Raw genomic sequence first — 22,145 nt, 5'->3', positions numbered from 1 at the left:
CAGTTTCGTTGCTCTCCTTTGGACTCTCTCAAGTACCGCCATGTCCTTCTTGAGGTGTGGCGACCAATACTGAACGCAGTATTCCAGATGTGGATGCACCATCGCTCGATACAATGGCATGATGACTTCCCGCGTCCTGGTTGTTATGCCCCTCTTTATGATGCCCAGCATCCTGTTGGCTTTTTTCGAGGCTGCTGCGCACTGTGCAGATGGCTTCAGTGATGCATCCACCAGCACACCCAAGTCTCTCTCAAGTCTGCTGTCTCCCAACAATGCCCCCCCCCAATTTGTAGTTGAACAACGGGTTCTTTTTCCCTATATGCATGACCTTGCATTTTTCTACGTTAAAGCGCATTTGCCATTTGTTTGCCCAGTCTTCCAGCTTGTCCAGGTCCCTTTGCAGGTCCTCACACTCCTCCCTGGACCTAACTCTACCGCACAGTTTGGTATCGTCTGCAAATTTTATAACCTCGCACTTTGCCTTCTTTTCCAGGTCATTGATAAATATGTTGAAGAGTAACGGCCCCAGCACCGATCCCTGTGGCACACCGCTCATGACTCCCCACCAGTCAGAATATTGGCCCTTCACTCCGACCCTCTGCAGTCTACCCGACAACCAGTGCTTGATCCATCTGTGCACATCCCCTCCCACCCCGTGGTTCCACAGCTTCTTAAGCAGCCTTTCATGTGGCACCTTGTCGAAAGCCTTTTGAAAATCGAGGTAAATGATGTCTATGGGTTCCCCATTGTCCACCCGACTGCTTATTCCCTCAAAGAAGTACAGAAGGTTCGTTAGGCACGACCTTCCCTTACAGAATCCGTGCTGGCTTGTTCTCAGTAGGCCATTCCTCTCAATGTGCTCGCAAATGCCGTCCTTGATCATAGCTTCCACCATCTTCCCTATAATTGAAGTCAGGCTCACCGGCCTGTAGTTCCCGGGGTCACCCCTCGATCCCTTCTTGAAGATAGGTGTGACATTCGCCAATTTCCAGTCCTCTGGTACCTCACCAGTTTTCAAGGATAGGTTGCAAACATGCTGGATTGTGCCCGCTATTTCTTGTCTTAGTTCCTTCAGAACCCTTGGGTGGATCCCGTCCGGGCCCGGTGATTTACCGCATTTTAACCTGTCTATCTGTTTGAGGACATCCTCCTTACTTACCTCTATGTGCTCCAATTTTTCAGCCTGTTCCCCACTCATGAGCTCCTCTGAGTCCGGTATATTAGATGTGTCTTCGCTCGTGAAAACCGACGAGAAGAACGTGTTCAACCTCTCAGCTACCTCTTTATCCTCCTTAATCACTCCCTTCCTATCCCCATCGTCCAACGGCCCCACCTCCTCTCTCGCTGGTCGCTTCCCCTTTACGTAACTGAAGAATGCCTTGAAGTTTTTTCGCCTCCCTGGCCAGCCCCTCTTCGTATTCCCCTTTCGCTTTTCTAACCTCTTGGTGGCATTCCTTTTGGCATTTCCTGTGCGCCTGGTGATTTTCCTCCATTGGGTCCTTTTTCCATCTCCGGAAGGATACTTTTTTGTCATTTATTGCCCTCTTTACTTCAGTTGACATCCAAACCGGGTCCTTTGATCGCTTGTTCTTGCAGCCTAAGTATGATTAACCTAAGTATGATTAACACATGGCCAGCGCCATTTTTGTAGGCACAGGTCGATTTAGATGCCATTTAAAGAATCCAAGGCATAATGCAATATGAGTGTAATTTTATGAAAAGTTTTGCACTTGTTTTTCAACAAGGACAACATCCAGAGCTGATATCAAAGTCAATGAAATCCATATGAGTGAATGGATAACTCTGAAACCCCCCTCAACCCACTTTCAGCACATGGAAAGATATCTGCACTGTGAATCTTTGTGGGTACTTTCCCTCCAGAATTGGGGGTGGAGGAGGGGGTGTTTACACTTCTTCTTTACACACAGGTAAACAGCAGTTTACCTCAAAGTAAAAACTGAAAATTCCCATGCCAATATATATAGATACATGTAGGCTCATGTTTTAAAATTTAAAGAGGCAATCTAATATGAAATTATCCCCCAAATTTGATTCATGGGGTTAATTTTATAAAGTCAGTTTTTACGCATTCGGTCTGTTATCAAATTCCTACTGGCACGCATTGACCTGATGATGCATATTTTGCCGGTAGATATGCACGAGGGCAGAGTTTGATATTATAGTGGAGGGTGGCCAACCTGAAAGGAGCAATAAAAATAGACACTGACCTTTATTTGAGGAAAATAAAAACAAGATAAAAAGGAAACTAAAATGGTTCTCCAAACTAGTGGCAGAGAAAATAAAGGCAAAAGAATTGGCATTCATGAAATATACTCAAGAAGAGGAGCATAGAAAAGAATACCAGATGAAAATGAAAGAAGCCAACAGAGAGAGATGTCAAAAGTTTAGGCAAAAGAACAAATGGCTAGAAATATCTATAAAGGAGACAAAAATCTTTTCAAGTATATTAGTGAAAGAAGGAAGACAAAAACATGGACTTGCGAGACTGAAAACACAAACATGCTAAACAAATACTTCTGTGTTCACTGAAGTAAAAAATGAAGAGGGAAGTACAGTACAAATCAAACAGCAACAAAGAAAGAAACATCAAAAGGCCTTATGATTTATTGCCCATGACCTGAAGGCCTTTTGGTGCTTTTTTCTTTGTTGCTGTGTTCACAGAAGAAAATCCTGGAGAAGGACTATGATTGGCTGGCAAAGTTACACATGAGAATGGAGTGGATACCACTGTTCATGGAAGTGTTTATGAACAACTTGAAAAACCTAAAATGGAAAAAGCCATGGGACCGGATGGCATGCATCCCAGGATATTGAGGGAGCTCTTAAAGAGCTTAAAGATTTGTTCAATAAATCCCTGGAGACGGGAGAGGTTCTGTGGGATTGGAGAAGAGTAGATGTGGTCCCTCTTCACAAAAGTGGTTGCAGCAATGAAGCAGGAAACTACAGGCTGGTAAATTTCACTTTGTTTTATTGGAAAAATGATGGAGTGAAATTCCTAGAATCTAATGGGTTACAAGATCCGAGACAACCTGGCTTTACTAAAGGTAAATCGTGCAAACTGAATCTTATTTATTTCTTTGACTGAGAATTAGATCAAGGAAGTGAGCTAGATATAATTTACTTAGATTTCAGCAAAGCTTTTCTCATGGTTCCTCATAAGAGGCTCTTTAACAAACTTGACCAGCTAAAGTTAGGACACAGAGTGGTAAACTGGATTAGAAACTGGTTGACAGACAGATATCAGAGGGTGGTGGTTAATGGAATTTGCTCGGAGGAAGGAAACATGAATAGTGGAGTGCCTCAAGGATCGGTGCTGGGGCCAATTCTGTTCAATTCAAGTTCAAGTTCAATTTATTTGATGTACCACAAATATAAAACCAGAGTTAAAATCTATGGGGCTCATAATCGAAAGGGAAAAACGTCCAAAAACCGGCCTAAGTCAGCACTTGGACAAACATTGTCATAATACAAACGGGTTTTGGACGTATTTCTAAATGACCTAGGCCTTCATAGTGCTGCTGAATGACCATAGCTAAATGGGGCATTTCAGGAGGAGTGTCGAGGGCAGAAGTTGGGCGGGATGTGGGCTGGCTTAGACTTAGTCGTACTGCATGTATAACCGAACATTATACAGCACTGGATCGACGGAACTTGGACGTTGTGACTTAGACCATTTAAAACATGGTCTAAGTCACAAAACCCACCTAAAGTCACCAAATAAGCACTGCAAACACATAATAAAGACCCACACAAACTACCCCAGTGATCACTGAACCCCCCCCTAAAAGTCATAATCACATCTTTAAAATTCAGCCTCTAGACCATCAAAACCTGGCAGTCTGGCATAGGAAAACCTAGTCGACCTGCAAAGAGGCATCTTAAGCTGTCTTGAGGGCGAGTTAGGGACCCATGAAGAGGAGGCCCCATGCCCCTGTAATCACTGCACTGATACTGAAACATGTGCATTCCCCTATACACCCCCACAATCCTTTTGTACTGGCATATAAGTGGCTCCTGCAGCCATAAGGGCTATTGAGGTGGTAGATAAGTGGGTCTAGGGGATTCTGGAGGTGGTTTGGGAGGCTCACCATGACCTTTAAGGGAGCTGTAGTGAGATGATGACATGGCACCCTTTTTGTGAAGTTCACAGCAGGGCCCTATAAGGTACCCCACTATTTAGGTGCCATGTCTGGCTGTCCGGTTCCTCACTTTGCAGACCGCTCCCACGTCCAACGGGGCTTGTTCTAGGCGTTTTTGACTTGGACGAAAAGTTGGATGAAAATGTGGTATAAAGATGGACGATTTAGCAGCTTGGACAATCAGATCAGCAGGACGAATAGTTAGACGATTTTCAGAACGAAAAAAATTTGAACGTATTTTTCGAAAATGTGTCCTGAGCTATTTTTTACTTTGGATGACTTGCAACTTGGACGAAAACGGACTAAGACATTCCTTTTGATTATGCCCCTCCATGTGGTTTACAGTGTCATTAAAAAATGGAGGGGAAACAAACTAAGACCATTAACAAGGACAAGGTCTACAAGCATCAATAGGAACATGAGGAAAGAATGAAAAGGTTAGCTACAATGAAATCTAGGGTATGGAGAAAGGGAAAAAGATAAAGCATTAGGTTAGGAATAAAAAAAAGGTGTTCTGAAGGGTTAGAAGAAAAGGCTAGGCTTTTTGCAGATACATAACAGAGTGGATACCTCAGAGGGATTAGAAAACATGAAAAAAGGATCTGCAAAAGTTGCAATAATGGTCTAATGTGTGGCAACTAAAATTCAATGCAAAGAAGTGCAGAATGATGCGTTTGGGGAGTAAAAATCTGAGGGAATCTGGGAGGCGAGAGGCTGATTTGCACGGACAGGGAGACAGAACTTGGGGTGATAGTGTCTGAAGATCTGAATGTGGCAAAGCAGTGTGACAAGGAAGTGGCTGCAGCCAGAAGGGATGTTAGGCTATATAGAGAGAGACATAACCATCAGAGGAAAAGAGGTGTTGATAACCCTATACACATCATTGGTGAGGCCCCACTTGGAGTATTGTGTTCAGTTTTGGAGGCTGTATCTGGCCAAGGATATAAAAAGACTTGAAGCAGTCCAGATAAATCCAACAAAAATTATAGGGGTTTGCACCAAAAGAAATATGAGAAGAAACTAGAAGACCTCAACATGTATACTCTGGAGGAGACATTTAAATATTTGAAAGGTATTACTATAGAGCCAAATCTTTTCTAGAGGACATAAATTGAGGCTGAGGGATGGTAGACTTAAGAGTAATGTTAGGAAATTGTTTTTCATGGAGAGGGTGGGGGATGCCTGGAATGCCCTCCCAAGGGCTGCGGTAGAGAATAAAAAGGTGATAGAATTTTAAAAAAAGTGGGATGAATACAGAGGATCTCTAATTAGAATATGAATGGGCAAACTTTCATGGTCTGAATCCCACAAAGTCGATGGTTGGATAAGCTAAAGTGAGCTTCAATGCTAACTCCAGTAGTTGGAACCTAAGGACAGTACTAGGTGAACTTCTAAAATCTTTGGCCCAGGAAAAACAAAGTAAAAAGACATTTCAATTTAGTCATGAAATTGTAATGTATGTATTTAGACCAGGTAGACAGTTCAGGTCTTTATTTGCTGTCATTTACTATGTTACTATGTTAAGCTTTATGACGTAGGCCATCAACTATTCTAGTTGCCTTCCTCTGGACCAATTCTATCCTGTTTATATCTTTTTGAAAGTGCAGTCTCCAGAATTGTACACAATATTCTAAATGAGATCTACAAAGGTGAATAGAACTACAACGACAGCACTCAACTTCAAAAAAGGGAATTATGATGCCATGAGGAAAATGGTGGGAAAGAAACTCAACAACACCGCAAGGAAGATGGAGTCTGTAGAAAAAGCCTGGTCCCTACTTAAGGACACGGTGCACGAAGCACAGACCCTGTGCGTCCCCAAGTTCAGGAAAGGGTGCAAGAAGAATAGAACTAAAAACCTAGTGTGGATAACAAATGCAGTGAAAAAGGCGATAAATGACAAGAAGGCATCTTTCAAAAAATGGAAAAAGGATCGATCAGAGGACAACCAAAAGGAACATAAAAAACACCAAAAGGAGTGTCACCGAGTGGTTAGGAAAGCAAAAAGAGAATATGAAGAGAGACTGGCGGGGGAAGCAACAAACTTCAAATCATTCTTCAGGTACGTCAAGGGGAAGCAACCGGCAAGAGAGGAAGTGGGACCCTTGGATGATGGAGACAGAAAGGAAGTGGTAAAAGAGGAAAAAGAGATAGCTGACAGGTTAAACGAGTTCTTCACGTCAGTCTTCACGAGAGAGGACACAACCAACATTCCGGAACCCGAGGAGATCGTAAAAGGAGATCAGGATGAAAATCTGGTCCAACTGGAGGTGAGCAAAGTGGATGTCCTTAGACAGATAGACAGGCTAAAGAGCGACAAATCGCCAGGGCCAGACGGCATTCACCCAAGGGTACTCAAGGAACTAAGGAATGAAATAGCTGAGCCACTTCGACAAATATGCAACCTATCCTTAAAAACTGGAGAGATTCCGGAAGACTGGAAAATAGCAAATGTCACACCATCTTCAAGAAAGGCTCAAGGGGAGACCCAGGAAACTACAGGCCGGTGAGCTTGACCTCGGTCCCGGGAAAGATGATGGAAGCGCTGATTAAAGACTGCATCTGGGAACACATCGAAAACACTGGGCAACTAAAGCCGAGCCAGCATGGCTTCTGCAAGGGCAGGTCATGCCTCACTAACTTATTATACTTCTTTGAGGGGGTAAGCAGCCAGGTGGATAAAGGGGAATCTATAGACATCATTTACCTTGACTTCCAAAAAGTCTTCGACAAGGTACCACATGAAAGACTGCTAAGAAAGCTATGGAACCACGGGGTGCAAGGGGAGGTCCACCGATGGATCAAAAACTGGCTGGCGGACAGGAAACAGAGGGTTGGAATAAAAGGCCATTACTCAGACTGGCAATGGGTCACAAGCGGAGTTCCGCAGGGGTCGGTGCTGGGACCGCTCCTGTTCAATATATTTATCAACGACCTGGAGGCGGGAACAAAATGTGAGGTTATTAAATTTGCAGATGACACTAAACTATACAGCAGGGTCAAAACCATGGAGGACTGCGAAGACCTCCAAAAAGATCTTACAACGCTGGAAGAGTGGGCCGAAAAGTGGCAAATGAGCTTCAACATAGGAAAATGCAAGGTCATGCATGTAGGGAAAAAGAACCTGATGTTCACTTACAAAATGGGGGGATCATCGCTAGGGGTGAGTAACCTTGAAAGAGACCTGGGAGTGATGGTAGACACATCATTGAAGGCGTCGGCACAGTGCGCCACAGCCTCAAGGAAGGCGAACATAATGTTGGGCATCATTAAGAAGGGTATCACAACCAGGACGAAGGAAGTAATCCTGCCACTGTATCGTGCAATGGTGCGCCCGCACCTGGAGTACTGTGTCCAGTACTGGTCGCCGTACCTCAAGAAGGACATGGCGGTACTTGAGAGAGTCCAGAGAAGAGCAACTAAGCTAATAAAGGGTATGGAAGACCTCTCTTATACTGACAGACTGAAGAAGTTGGGGCTTTTCTCCCTGGAAAAGCGGAGACTTAGAGGAGACATGATAGAAACCTTCAAGATCATGAAGGGCATAGAAAGAGTGGACATGGACAGATTTTTCAAATTACGGGGAACCACAAGCACAAGGGGGCACTCGGAGAAACTGAAAGGGGAAAGGTTTAGAACAAACGCCAGGAAGTTCTTTTTCACTCAGAGGGTGGTGGATACATGGAACGCGCTACCGGAGGATGTGATAAGCAGAAGCACACTACAGGGCTTCAAAGAGGGTCTGGACAAATACCTGGAGGACAAAGGGATTGAGGGGTACAGATAGGAGTAGAGGTAGGTAATAGGGATAGAATTAGAGGATCAGAGGCAGTTACAAAATTAGTCATGGACACTGTTCAGGCAATTAGGCCTGATGGGCCGCCGCGGGAGCGGACCGCTGGGCAGGATGGACCTCTGGTCTGACTCAGCGGAGGCAACTTCTTATGTTCTTATGTTCTTATCTCACCAGTCTTATACAGGGGCATCAATACCTCCTTTTTTTCCTACTGACCATTCCTCTCCCTGTACACCCAAGCATCCTTCTAGCTTTCGCTGTCATCTTTTCAACCTGTTTGGCCACTTTAAGATCATCACTTATGATCACCCCCCAAGTCCCACTCTTCTTTGTACACAAAAGTTCTTCACCCCCTAAACTGTATCATTCCCTTTTTGTAGCACAAATGCATGACCTTTCATTTCTTAGAAGTAAATCCTAGCTGCTAAATTTCAGACCATTCCTCAATCTTCACTAGGTGCTTCCACATGTTTCCACACCATCAGTGGTGTCTACTCTACTGAAGATTTTGGCATCATCTGCAAAGAGGAAATTCTTACCTGTCAGCCCTTCAGCAATATCACTTACAAAAATGTTAAAAAGAACAGGTCCAAGAACCGAATCTTGAGGCACACCACTGGTAACATCCCTTTGGATATTTGGACATGGACTTTTTTATATTTAAAAATGGGCAAAAAAGTTAGACATCCTAAGGGTCAAAATGTCCAAATAGGTCATTTTCAAAAGAAATTTGGATGTCTAGCGGCTTTGAAAAAGGATGCTTCCCTGCCCTGACTTTTGGACGTTTTGCGTGAAACATCCAAAGTCGTACTTAGACGCACTATCTAAAATGTCCCTCCACATTAAATTCATAAGAAACAATCCCTGCTCAACAAAATTTATAATCTAATCAAAACAGAAAAACAGGACAAACAAAAGATTAGGGAAATGCCTGTGGTGGAAATGATTAAATTAATGGCATCGGGGTATAGCTAAGCCATAAAATACTAATATAAAGCTGCTTTGTATGCCAAATATTAGGCATGACAACTTACGGCAGGTCAATGGATGTTTTAAGTTGGCATACCTCATTGTACCATAAGAAGCAAACTGGGAGCCATAAGATCCATACTGGCACAGACTCAGGTCCATCAAACCCAGTATCCTTTTTCCAACAGCAGCCAACCCAGGTCACCAGTACCTGGCAAGATCCCAAAGAGTAAAACATAACTGAAAGTATCCTATAAGTTGTGTGCATTGCTTGGTGACATACTTATGGCCTGCCCACGATCCACCCTTGTGTATACCTCCTTGCAATTAAATGCTATAGTACTTAGATACTACCAGTACTTTATAAAATAATACCTAGTGCAATTGTTTGTGTAACTGCCAAATATGGTACCTCTGATATGGAAAGTAATACACATGGTGCAGTGGTTAAAGCTACAGTCTCAGTACCCTGAGGTTGTGGGTTCAAACCCACGTTGCTCCATGTGACCCTGGACAAGTTGCCTAATCCCCCCATTGCCCCAGGTACATTATTAGATAGATCATGAGCCCAATAGGATAGACCGGGAAAAATGTTTGCGTACCTGAATTTAATTCATGTAAACCGTTTTGAGCTCCCCTGGGAGAACAGTATAGAAAATTGAATTAATAAATAGTGTAAAACGTTTCAGCCTCTGATAACCAGAGCTGGTATTGTGATGTCATAATACCTCATTTCACCAATAATAGCCAATCTCATCAGTGATGTCACAATGGCTTCATTTTCCTATACTTGGCTCACTTCTGCTACATTTTGATTTCTAAGAGTGGCACAGTGGTTAAAGCTACAGGCTCAGCACCCTGAGATTGTGGGTTCAAACCCACACTGCTTCTTGTGACCCTGTCCAAGTCACTTAACCCACCCATAGCTCCAGTGCTATTAGATAGATTGTGAGCCCACCAGGATAGACAGTGGAAAATGCTTGAGTACCCGAATAAATTCATGTAAACCATTCTGAGCTCTCCTGGGGGAACGGTATGGGAAATTGAATAAATAAATAAGTCTAGGTGCCAGTTTATAAAATTGCCCTTCACATTTATGATATCCATAAATAAAGACCTGATTTTGTTCTTTGATTTTTCTCATAGATATAGTGAAATGAAAGAAGTCATGGTTGGAGCCACACTTTCAATTCCTCGCCTAAAGACTGAAGTTAAAACTCAGGCTACACAACATTATTCTACCTACGGCAGCACAATCCAGTTTGATTCATCAGCTACTATTCATCGTTCTTTTGCCTTTTACAAGATTAATGTCATACAGGGTATGCCAGTTGCCCTTTTTATTGCAGTAGTCAGATTTGGTGTGCGCAAGGGACTCGCTGTTGTCGGGAAGGTGTCAGCAATCTTGTTTCTTTTCATTTTTCTCTGCCTGTCCAGGACCTCAGTATTGTTTTGAACTGAATTCCTTCCCTGATGATTATTGTGAATTCAGTATAGCAAGACGGTTTGCCTTCCTAAAAAACAAAAACAAAAAGTCGTTTAGGGAGGAATTCTATACATAGCACTCAAAAAACTGTATCCTATAAAGGGTGCATGCCTTTATAGAATAATGCACAGTGCCAATTCCAATGCCCAACTTTGGATACCAGACGTAAACCTGCTGAAACCCGATGCAAATGTTTGCACCCAAATTAGGTGCACTTATCCAGTATTCTATAAATATGAACATAACCTTTTAGAACACCCCTGATACACTCATGCATTCCTGTGGCCACACCCTCTTTTGAGATAAACGTTATGAGTTAGGTGCCCTGCCTTATAGAACAGATTGCAGCCAGATGCACGCACAAATTTTAATGCATGCTAATTAGCATCAATAATTAGTTGTTGGCACCAAATTATTGTCAGTTAAGAGCTAATAACCAATTAGTTTGGGTGCATATCTCGGCAGCACACCCAAATTTGGGTGTCATATATAGAATCCAAAGGTTAATGTAAACAAACACAAGAAGTTAGTGGTCTTGAAATGGTTATTTTTATGGATTCCTTTAACTAGTTTCAACCACCAATAAATTACAATTAGGACATTTGTATTATAACAATCATAAAAACATATGTAATTTGCTGATGTGGTACATGCATTGATGAAAGAATCAAATTTCTCTCCTCCCATATATGTTTTGATTTTCAGATGAAGACAAGGTGGAAATAAACTGGAACTTTGACACCAGCTCTGACCTAAAAAACATGATTTCCAAACTTCCAAGTGATTTTGGGATGTCTTCTTGGTACCGCTATCCTGAAACTGTCCAGTCGTATGCCAGTGAAATTTTGGACCACAACATTGCCAATACTGATATGAATTTAAAGCACATTTTTTCACAGTCATTAGTGGTAAGTGACTCCACTCTTCCATGTAGAACACTGGTTACCCATGCATTGTTTATTGAAAAAATCTTATATTTCAGATTATCTCAAAAATTCTAAACGGTTTACAAATTTACAAGCATAAGTGTTGATTTGATTTATTTATTTAAAAAAATTATAAACCACTTAAAATCTAGGTGGTGAACAAAAAACATACATAATATTAAAAAACTAACACCAAAGCAAACAATCAACTAAACCTAGGAATGTTACGAAAGATTAAATTCAAGATACTCCTCCTCATTTACAAAGGCAGGTTACCTTCCACGCTGTTCTAAAACCACAACTTTCTTATCCCCCAAGTCCCTATTTGCTCTTTTGTTGGAGAGTGAATATCACTTACCCAGATAGTCAACCCTCCCCCTCCTGTTCTTAGTAGGGGATTCTTACTGAGTTGCTAAGAGAGAGAGAAGAAACACACCAGGCACACACAACTGGAATCATATAATATGCAATAACTGAAGCTTCAGGGAGATTTCTTTCTGATGCTTAAAGCAGCAACCTCATTATGAAATGACTCCCCAAAGCATACATCACTGACTCCTTTTAATGAAAAGATTGGAGGCAGAATAGCAAGCAAAGGTCAAATTATTGGTAATGCTTACATATGTCACAAGATGCAAACCATAGGTCATATGGTCAATAGACAAAAGATACAGCTTTCTACCATAGCAAGTCTTAGCTGATATATCAGAGCAATATTCTTTATACCTATATTTCATTATATAGGTTTTCAGCGGGGAGGGGGGTAATCCTCACATAGCCCCTTTCAGGGTCTACACTTTCATAAAAAATACAAATAGTCAGACTGAGTCAAACTAATAGTCCACCTAGCCCATTATCCTGTTTTTGAAAGTGGCCTACCCAGGTCAAAAATACCTGGTAGAAACCCAAATAGTAGCAACATTCCATGCTACCGATCCCAGGGCAAACAGTGGATTCCCCATGTCTGCCTTAATAGAAAACTGTGGACTTTTCTTCCAGGAACTCAGCTCCTCTGGCAATGAGTTTCAGAGACGTAAGTATTTATTGCGTGAAAAAAATATTTCCTCTTATCTGTCTTGAAAGTATTTCCTTGTAACTCCATTGAATGTCCCTTAGTATTTGTAATTTTTGAAAGAAAAACACAAAAAAACCAATTCACTTTTACTCATGCTACATCACGCAAGACTTTGTAGACCTCAATCGTAACGTCCCCTCAGCCATCACTTTTCCAAACTGACGAGCCCTAATCTCTTTAGAGACTTTCCTCATAAAGGAGAGGAGTTTCATCTCTTTAATGATTTTGGATGTTCTTCTTTGAATCTTTTCTAATTCCACCATATCTTTTTTGAGATATGGCAAAACGAATTGAACACAAGTCTCAAGGATGTGCTTTTACAAAGGTGTGCTGCATGCTAAATGCTGAGCAGCTCATAGGACTAAAATGGATATCTTAGCATTTAGTATTTGCTGCTTGGCAGCACACTTTTGTAGAAGGTCTCCAAGGAGAGGTTGCACTGAGTGATACAGCGGCATTAGAATATTCTTGTTTTTATTTGCCACCCTTTCATACTAAATCCTAGCATCCTGTTTGCTTTTTTGACCACTGCTGCACACTGGGAGAAAGATTTCAGCAATTGTCTACAATGAGCCCTGGATTGTTTTGGGGGGAGTGCCGACTCTTAAGGTGGACCCTGGTATCTGATAGCAATGATTAAGATGGTTCTTCCCAATGTGCATCACTTTGCACTTGTCCACATTAAATTTCATGTGCCAATTTCCTAAGGTCATCCTGAAAATTATCAGTTTGCATGCGTTTTAACAACTTTTAATAGTTTTATTTCATCTGCAAATTGAACCACCTCACTTGTCATTCTGATTGCCAAATAATTTTAAATATGTTAAATAGCACCAGCCTTAATACAGATCCCTAGATCACTCCTTCATTGAGAAAGTGGCCATTTAATCTACCCCTTGTTTTATGTCCAATAACCAATTCCTAATCCGCAACAGAATATTACCTCCCATCCCATGACTGTAATTTTTTCAAGAGTCTCTCATGAGGAACTTTGTTTAAAGCTTTCTGAAAATAAGAACATAGAAACATAAGAATTTCCACACTAGGACAGACTGAAGGTCATCAAGCCCAGTATCCTATTTCCAACAGTGGCCAACCTAGGTCCCAAGTACCATGCCTTTTCTGATAATTCCTAACATTCTATTTGTTTTCTTAGCCATTGCAGCACATTGAGCTGAGGGTTTCAACGTATCCTCAATGATGACACCTATATTCTTTTCTTGGGCAGTGACTTCTAACGTAGAACCCTGTATCACGTATAGTTTGGGTTCCTATTTCCCACATGCATCACTTTGCACTTGTTCACATTAAATACCATCTGCCATTTTGATGCCCAGTCTCACAAGTTAATCTTGCAATTTTTCACAACTTGCAATTTAACAACTTTTAACAATATTGGACAACTTTCCCCATCTTTTACGAAACTGTGATAGCAGTTTCTAGTGCGGGGAGCCACGGTGAATGGCCCACACTACTCCTGACGCACAAGGAGGCCTTTGTGTCATCAGCAAATTAAATTATCTCATTAGTTATTACCATCAAACAAGTAATTGAGCAAGTTCTTGATCTACTGGAGGGATGAATATTAGAATTTAGACTTAAGCTTAATTCTGAGAAAACTAAATTTTTCTTTGCCACTTCTCACCAAGATATTTCTGAAACTTCAGTTGTGTTAAAGACGGAACAATATCTGATTCATTCTACCATTAAGATTCTGGGGATCATTATTGATCAAAATCTGACTATGGGAAACCAAATATCTCAGGTAGTTTGGAAGGGATTTTATACTCTTTGGAAATTGCGCACTCTGCGGGCTTATTTTGATTTCTCTGCTTTTAAATTATTGGTACAGTTGTTAGTGCTTGGCCACCTAGACTACTGTAATATCGCCACCTAGACTACTGTAATATTGTCTATCTGGCTGGGACTAACAAAAATTTGTTAATACTGAAAATTATCTAAAGCTCTGCAGCGAGATTGATTTATAGTTTGAAAAAATATGATTCTGTATCTCAATTCTATAGGGAATTGCATTGGTTACCGGTGGAGGTGCAGATCATTTTCCAGTTGGGTTGTCTGTATTATAAAGCCTTAGCTGAGGATTCTCCTTCCTATCTGTCAGAATTATTTTGTTTTACATCTTTAAAATTCTCTCAAAGTGCTAAGGCCCTTCTGACTTTTCCATCGGTTAAACGCTGTAAAGCAAAGAGACATCATGACCGGATGCTCTCATATCAGACTGCTTTATGGGATAAGGAGTTGAAATCTCTACTATTGATATCTATATCCTATTTACACTTTTAGGAAACAACTTAAGACTTATTTTTTTAAGTTCTGGGTTCTTAGTTTCTTATTCTCATCTTTTGAGTATTTTTAACTAATCTTGTGTAAACCGCATAGAACTTGAAGGTGATACAGTCTAGAAATGAATTTTTATGTTATGTTTTTTATGCTATTTTAAAAAGCAGCGGTCCCAGCTTAGACCCCTGGAGACCCCACTATTTACCCTTCTCCACTGATAATATTGACCATTTAAGCCTCTCTGTTTTCTGTCTTTCAACCAGTTCTTAATTTTTAGGACATTTCCTCCTATCCCATGACTTTCTAATTGTCTCAGAAGTCATGAAGTACTTTATAAAATGCCTTTTGAAAATCCAAATACACAAAGTCAACCGACTCACCTTTATCCACATGTTCATTCACCCCTTCAAAGAAATGCAGTAGACTGGTGAGGCAAAATTTCAACTGACTAAATCCATGTTGGCTTTCTCTCATTAATCCATGTTTATGTATATGTTTTGTCATTTTCTTCTTTATAATAGTTTTTACCATTTTGCCAACATCAGCTAGGCATGCCGATGTAAGCACCTAACTTTAGGTGGCCTACATAGAATTTTCCCAATGGTGTCCCATTTATTGTCCACTTTTCACCAGATATTTGAGATGCCTATTATATCTATATCTTCCGTTAATGCTATATACTTTAACTCTCCCATCTTATTTTTTAGGCTTCTATCATTTATATAAAGACACTACAGACTGTGTTTTTTCCCTGCATCTACAGGTTACTTAGATGTTGATGGGAATAATTTGCAGCCTTTATGCTGTTCTCCCTTTAAATACTCTTGGCTTCCTTTCACCATTGTGTAAACTTCTCTGTTGAGATGCCCTAAATGTCCCATTTCAATAGTACCCTTCAAGGATAATACATACCAAACCATGTGCTCTTGGGTTACTGTTGGCAATCTCACCCAATTTTAGCTTAAAAGCCACTCAAGCTCCTTTTTATATGTTAGCATTTAGTTCCATTATCTCCTTCACCTTCCATCCTCATCAGTTCTATGTCTTGTGTTTTCCCGGGAAACGACATTTAGTTATCTCGGTCCTAAGTTATGGAATTCACTTCCCTTGCAGCTCAAAAATCAGCCCTCAGTCTTTCTGCTTAAACAATATCTCAATAAGAATGACCAGCACTATTTGTTAACATGAAGTGGTTTCTTAGAGTAGTCAGGAATAAAAACTAATGGGAATATGCCTTTGAAAAAGCTTTGGCGAAACATGTCGGCAGAAGATTCCCAACTAAAAGAACCACAGAGTTAAAAGCTAAGTATTTCTTTGAATACTTTAAGATAATTAAGCTAAGATTGAAGCTACAAATAGAAAGCTAAGTTTGGCTGCTATAAATTAAATAAGAGAAATAATAAAACATTTACAATTATTTATTGATTAAGGGGCTCATAATTAAAAAAAAAAAAACCAAACGTCTAAAAAGAGGCCTAAATGGGTACTTAGACGATCAAAAAGCCTGATAGTCCAAGTACCTATAATCAAAGCTGGTTTTAGACGCATCTAAAACCAGCTAAGGCCTTTCCCTTGCCTCTAAAAGCATAGAGCGAAAAGAGGCATTTTTAGAGGAGGGGAAAGGGCAAGCGGTGGGCAGGAGGTGGGCTGATCTAGACCTAGGCATACAGCAGGTATAACCAAACGTTTTGACAGGTTGCCTAGTCAGCACTTATACGTTTTGACTTAGACCAAGTAAAAACAGGTATAAGTGCCGAAAAAGGGGCCACTGAGCTAAGGGAGGCTGGCGCGATCAGCTCAGCAGCCCGGCAACTTACCCACCCCCCACCGCAACCATCGAGGCAGGAGAGATGCCTCATCTCCCCTGCCACAATAGCAATACCACCAAGTGCTGCCAAACGCGGTACTTGGGATTGCTAAAGCAGCAAGAGATATGACCCATCTCTCCTGCAGTGATCCACCCGTCCCCCCGATCCGATAGGGCCAGGAGAGAGCCCAAGCCCTCCTGGCCTCCTCCGACTATGATCAGGGCAAGAGGGAGCCCAAGCCCTCTTGCCCCGCGGCACCCCCCATGCCAATTACAATGGTGCAAGAGGGAGCCCAAGCCCTCTTGCCCCGGCGATCCTGGAACCCTCCCCCCCGCTAATAATGATCAGGCCAGGAGGGAGCCCAAGCCTTCCTGGCCACGTGACCCTCCCTACAAGATTGGGCAGGAGGGAGCCCAACCCTCCTGCCCAGGCGAACCACCTACCCCCCACTCCCACTAAAATACAGGTAGGAGGGATCCCAGGCCCTCCTGCCCTCGACACACCCATGCTCGCCCCCCCCGAACCCCTGATCTGCTCCCTCCCGCTGACCCATGAGACCCTGCCGACCCCTCGACCCCCCCAATCCCCCTCCCTGTACCTTAAATTAGTTGGCCGGAATAGGCCCAGTAGCTTTAGGCCCCTCCTGTGGGTGGGGGCCTTAGGCTTGGGATCTCTCCTGGCCCAATCGTTGTAGGAGGGGGTGGATTCTGTAACCGGTGTTGTTTTTGACAGACACCGGTTACAGAATCCAGCTTTTAGGCGAAGGACTGGCTCCTCATAGAAACATAGAAACATAGAAATAGACGGCAGATAAGGGCTCACGGCCCATCTAGTCTGCCCACCTTAATGTCCCTCCCCTACCTTTGCCCTGTGAATAGATCCCATGTGCCGATCCCATTTGGCCTTAAAATCAGGCATGCTGCTGGCCTCAATCACCTGTAGTGGAAGACTATTCCAGCGATCAACCACTCTTTCAGTGAAAAAGAATTTCCTGGTGTCACCTCGTAGTTTCCCGCCCCTGATTTTCAACGGATGCCCTCTTGTTGTCGTGGGACCCTTGAAAAAGAAGATATCTTCCTCCGCCTCGATGCGGCCCGTAAGATACTTGAACGTCTCGATCATGTCTCCCCTCTCTCTGCGCTCCTCGAGCGAGTATAGCTGTAATTTGTCAAGCCGTTTTTCGTATGGTAGATCCTTGAGTCCCGAGACCATCCGGGTGGCCATTCTTTGCACCGACTCCAGTCTCAGCACATCCTTGCGATAATGCGGCCTCCAGAATTGCACACAGTATTCCAGGTGGGGCCTCACCATGGATCTATACAATGGCATAATGACTTCCGCCTTACGACTGACGAAACCCCTTCGTATGCAGCCCATGATTTGTCTTGCCTTGGACGAAGCCTGCTCCACTTGATTGGCAGACTTCATGTCCTCACTGACGATTACCCCCAAGTCTCGTTCTGCTACCGTTTTTGCTAGGATCTCGCCATTAAGGGTATAAGACTTGCATGGATTCTGGCTGCCCAGGTGCATAACTTTGCATTTTTTGGCATTGAAGTTGAGTTGCCATGTCCTAGACCATCGCTCCAGTAGGAGTAGGTCGTGCATCATGTTGTCGGGCACTGAATCTTCGTCTGTTGTGCATTTGCCCACTACATTACTCAGTTTGGCGTCATCGGCGAATAATGTTATTTTACCTTGAAGCCCTTCTGTCAAGTCTCTTATAAAGATGTTGAATAGGATTGGGCCCAAGACTGAGCCCTGTGGTACTCCACTAATCACCTCCGTCATTTCGGAGGGGGTGCCGTTCACCACCACCCTTTGGAGCCTACCTCCAAGCCAGCTCCCAACCCATTTCATCAATGTGTCACTTAATCCTATAGAACTTATCTTGCTCAGTAACCTGCGGTGTGGTACGCTATCGAATGCTTTGCTAAAGTCCAGGTACACGATGTCTAGGGACTCCCCAATATCCAGCTTCCCCGTCACCCAGTCAAAGAAGCTGATCAGGTTGGATTGGCAGGATCTCCCCTTAGTAAATCCATGTTGTCGGGGATCCCGTAGATTCTCCTCATCCAGGATCTTATCTAATTGGTGTTTGATTAGAGTTTCCATTAGTTTGCTCACTATCGATGTTAGACTCACTGGTCTGTAGTTTGCTGTCTCCATCTTTGAGCCTTTCTTGTGGAGTGGAATGACGTTAGCCGTCCTCCAGTCCAACGGGACGCTGCCTGTACTAAGGGAGAGGTTGAAGAGCGCCTAAAAGCTCTTATTTTGGGCGTTTGGGAGTTAGGCTTTTTTTAGGTTGATTATATGGTGTAAGTTTAGATGTAGTGGTGGTCTGGGCGTTTAAACAGCTGAATGTAGAGGCAGGCCATTATTTTGAAAAAAACCCTCTTTTTGGACGTTTTTTTAAAATAATGGACATTTTCCCTGCTTCTACTTTCAACATTTAAGGCCTTAGGCCAAAAGGGACTTAGACGTTTTTTTTAATTATGCCCCTCCACGCATTTTGCACTTTAAAAATAGAGCCTGTGAGGAACACGCATATGAAGCTTAAGCCTATGATTGACTGAGCCTGGAGTGGTGTTCAGAGGCTCAAACTAAAATACTTAGAAAGCTTCAGATGGTTAATGTATGTTCTTACAGAATATATATAAGAGATTATAAACAATAGTCCAAAGCATTTCTTTTTAACAGAAATGTTTAGCCCTGCTAGTGACCCCTAGTGCAGCCTGTCCTACAATGTCTTTCCTCAGGCTCTTGATCTCCATCGCCCCCTTTCTCCACTTTTAGATTTGTTGTAAACCGCTCTGAAGCCTCTTTTAGGCCTAGTGCAGTATATCAAATGAAAATAAATCAATAAAAATAAATAAATATGTATTTTGAATATAATTTAATTCAACTTAAATTAGCATTGATATATGGCTAGATTTACTAAAATGTGCTACCGCAGTAACATGTATTTAACATGAATTGATAAACTTTATTTACCACAGGTCTCGTTTTCTGCTGGGGGATCTCTTTGCTAATTACCCATGTTAGTAGCTTGTGTCACGCACAAAGGTGGTAGCATCTGTAGGAATTCTAAGCCCAAACGTTTAAAATAAAAATGCATGGTTAGGGGCAGATTTCACATCTACCAGTGCCTAAGAATGCTTAGTTGTTACTAGGTGTGATTCTATAAATGGAACCTAGTGGTTAGGAGTTAAGACGCTGTTTACAGGTGCACGTGTTTTGGGGATTATGGTTTGTGTGGAGCAAGGTAGACTTTTGAAGTATATGTATATTTTATAAAATATGTAGATACAAGTATAGAGTGTATGCATGCACGGTTGATATTCAAAGGATTCATGCTCCTAACTGAGATCTTTGAGAGTTATGCTCTTAAATCAGCCTCTCTGAAAATTTACTAGGGCTGAGTACCTAATTTATATGCAGAATTTCACGAGACTCCTAAATTTCAGAGTATAAGAAGTGGGTGGCAAAAGGGGCATATTAGGCATGGAAAAAAATTAAGAGCACTAGGGCTCATAAATCTAGCAAATGAATGGCAGGCCTAAATTTATAAGCTCTTAAATGAAGATAATCTCAGCTGAAAAGTTAGGCTTCTAAATTTGGCTAAAAATAAGGCCCAAATGTAGGATCTTAACTTAAGAGCTCAATCTTTTATTAATATTGATCTAAGGGCTATTTTTACGAAGCTGCGGTAGCGGTTTAACGCGTGTAATAGCGTGCGCTAAACCGCTGGACACACTAGTTGCTACCGCCTCCTCTTGAGCAGGCGGTAGTTTTTTTGCTAGCGCAGGGGTAGCGCGTGATTAAAAGTTGCCCGCGCTAAAGCCGCTAATGCGGCTTCGTAAAAGGAGCCCTAAGTTTCTAAACCCCTTACTAGCTTCTATCATTTCACGATCAGTTAAAAAAAATACAAGTGATAACCTCTTCTTGCATGAATTATAGCACTAGCTGGCTAAGTTCATCTGGGGAACTGAACTCCACTAAATCAAACAAATCAAAATTTACCCCCCCCCCCCCCCAACACACACACTTTTTACCAAGCCACGGTACAAGTGCTAAATGCTTCGAAGCTGCTCTGATGCTCATAGGAATTCTAAGAGTGTTGGAGCTGCATCAAGGCATTTAGTGCTCAGGGCCACAGTAGAAACCTCTACCATAGCTTAGTAAAAAAAAAAAAAGGGGGGTTAAACTGGCAATTTTTAGGAAAATATTCAATTGTAGATGGTTAGGTTGATCTGAATATTTGTTTAATGTGTTTGCAATTAGCCAGTTATCTAACTTGCTTGGTGAATCTTTGAATATCTACTTAAAATAGCAGAATATTTTCTTATACATTTCTGATCCATATTTGTTGGGGTTTTTTTGCAGTCGGCTGATAACTGGCTAGAAAGGACAGCCAAAAATTATCCTTATACAGCAACCGTAAAAGAGAAACTGCAGGCAGTGCGAGAGATGAACTTTCAGAATCTTGGGCTACCATCTGTCACATTTCCTGAGGAACTGTTCTTAAAGAGGTAAATAAGGTCACTGGAAATGAAATGTCCCCAAACTACTGAAGTACATACAGTACATCATTAAACACTGAATAAAGAACTGCCATTGTCTGGAGCACTGAAAAATGGAGCATCATATTTATTGGTGGGAAAATCACATTTTAGTTAAGAAAGGTGCAAGCTTTTCTACTCATTCATATAAAAAGCCTCAAACTTTGAATGAGAAAAATAGCTGAAATTTCATATTACTTTCTCCACTAAACATGCCAGTGTGCCAATAACAAATTATGGGGTTGGTTGACCAAGCAGCATTAAGGGTAAGGGCAAGGGTAGTGGATTTTATATACCACCTTTCTGTGGTTCATCCAAAGTGTTTTACATTTATTACACTGGCCAACATTCATTTTGATGTCTCAAATGTTAGACCTGTTTCTGGGCATATTTGGCCTGCTGATTCTAAAACTGGCACCAATTTTCTCCTATCAGCACTAGCTTTTGAGATACAGAACATGTGCCATATACCACTCTTCACTCTGCACGCCCATTAAAAAACCAGAATATTTTAATGTTGTGCTTAATATCTCTTAAGCATGAAGGAAGCATATTAAAATTAAAAGGAAAGTGTATAACATGAAAATCTACTTATTTCATACTAAAAGTAAAAATGAAATGGGAATATTCACACACCTCCTATACAATCATAACTATTATATAGTTAAGTTACTTACCTTTTACAATCCAATGTTTTGGATGTAAAACTACTGTTGGAAATGTGTAAACTCTCTCACTATATCTGCTAACTTGTACACAAAAACCAGGTAACAGAAGACAAAGTTGAAAACCTGTTAGAATTTAAATCTATATGCAACTGTTTTTAAACAGATTAGGTTGAGAAACCTCTGAAATACAAATTTATGTAGTCTAAGGAAACCATGTTTACAATCTAAATTTTTTGCACATAATTATGTAATATAACAGAACAAAGGCAATTTTGTCGTTTGAGCTTTACATTTTTATGCCAGTGTGAATTATAGAAAAGGAAGTAGACAAGTTAGGAATTTCTATGAAATATTCTACATATTTCTCTCCTCTCCACTCCTTCCTGCCCTCCAT

At 41.6% G+C, this 22,145-nt stretch overlaps 1 protein-coding gene across 1 annotated transcript in view; it reads left to right on the top strand.

Annotated features, from left to right (window-relative positions):
- Nucleotides 1–22,145, top strand: part of APOB (apolipoprotein B) — a 139,946-nt gene that overhangs the window by 81,281 nt on the left and 36,520 nt on the right. Inside the window, exons 22-24 of the mRNA XM_033937488.1 lie at nt 10,072–10,247; nt 11,117–11,319; nt 20,908–21,053. Coding sequence (XP_033793379.1) covers nt 10,072–10,247; nt 11,117–11,319; nt 20,908–21,053 — 525 coding nt within the window. The remainder of the gene's footprint in view (nt 1–10,071; nt 10,248–11,116; nt 11,320–20,907; nt 21,054–22,145) is intronic.

The sequence above is a fragment of the Geotrypetes seraphini genome, chromosome 3 (assembly GCF_902459505.1).
Source record: "Geotrypetes seraphini chromosome 3, aGeoSer1.1, whole genome shotgun sequence".
Classification (NCBI taxonomy): Eukaryota; Metazoa; Chordata; class Amphibia; order Gymnophiona; family Dermophiidae; genus Geotrypetes; species Geotrypetes seraphini.
Note: the sequence above shows the minus strand (reverse complement) of the source record. Positions and strands in the feature narration are given on the sequence as shown.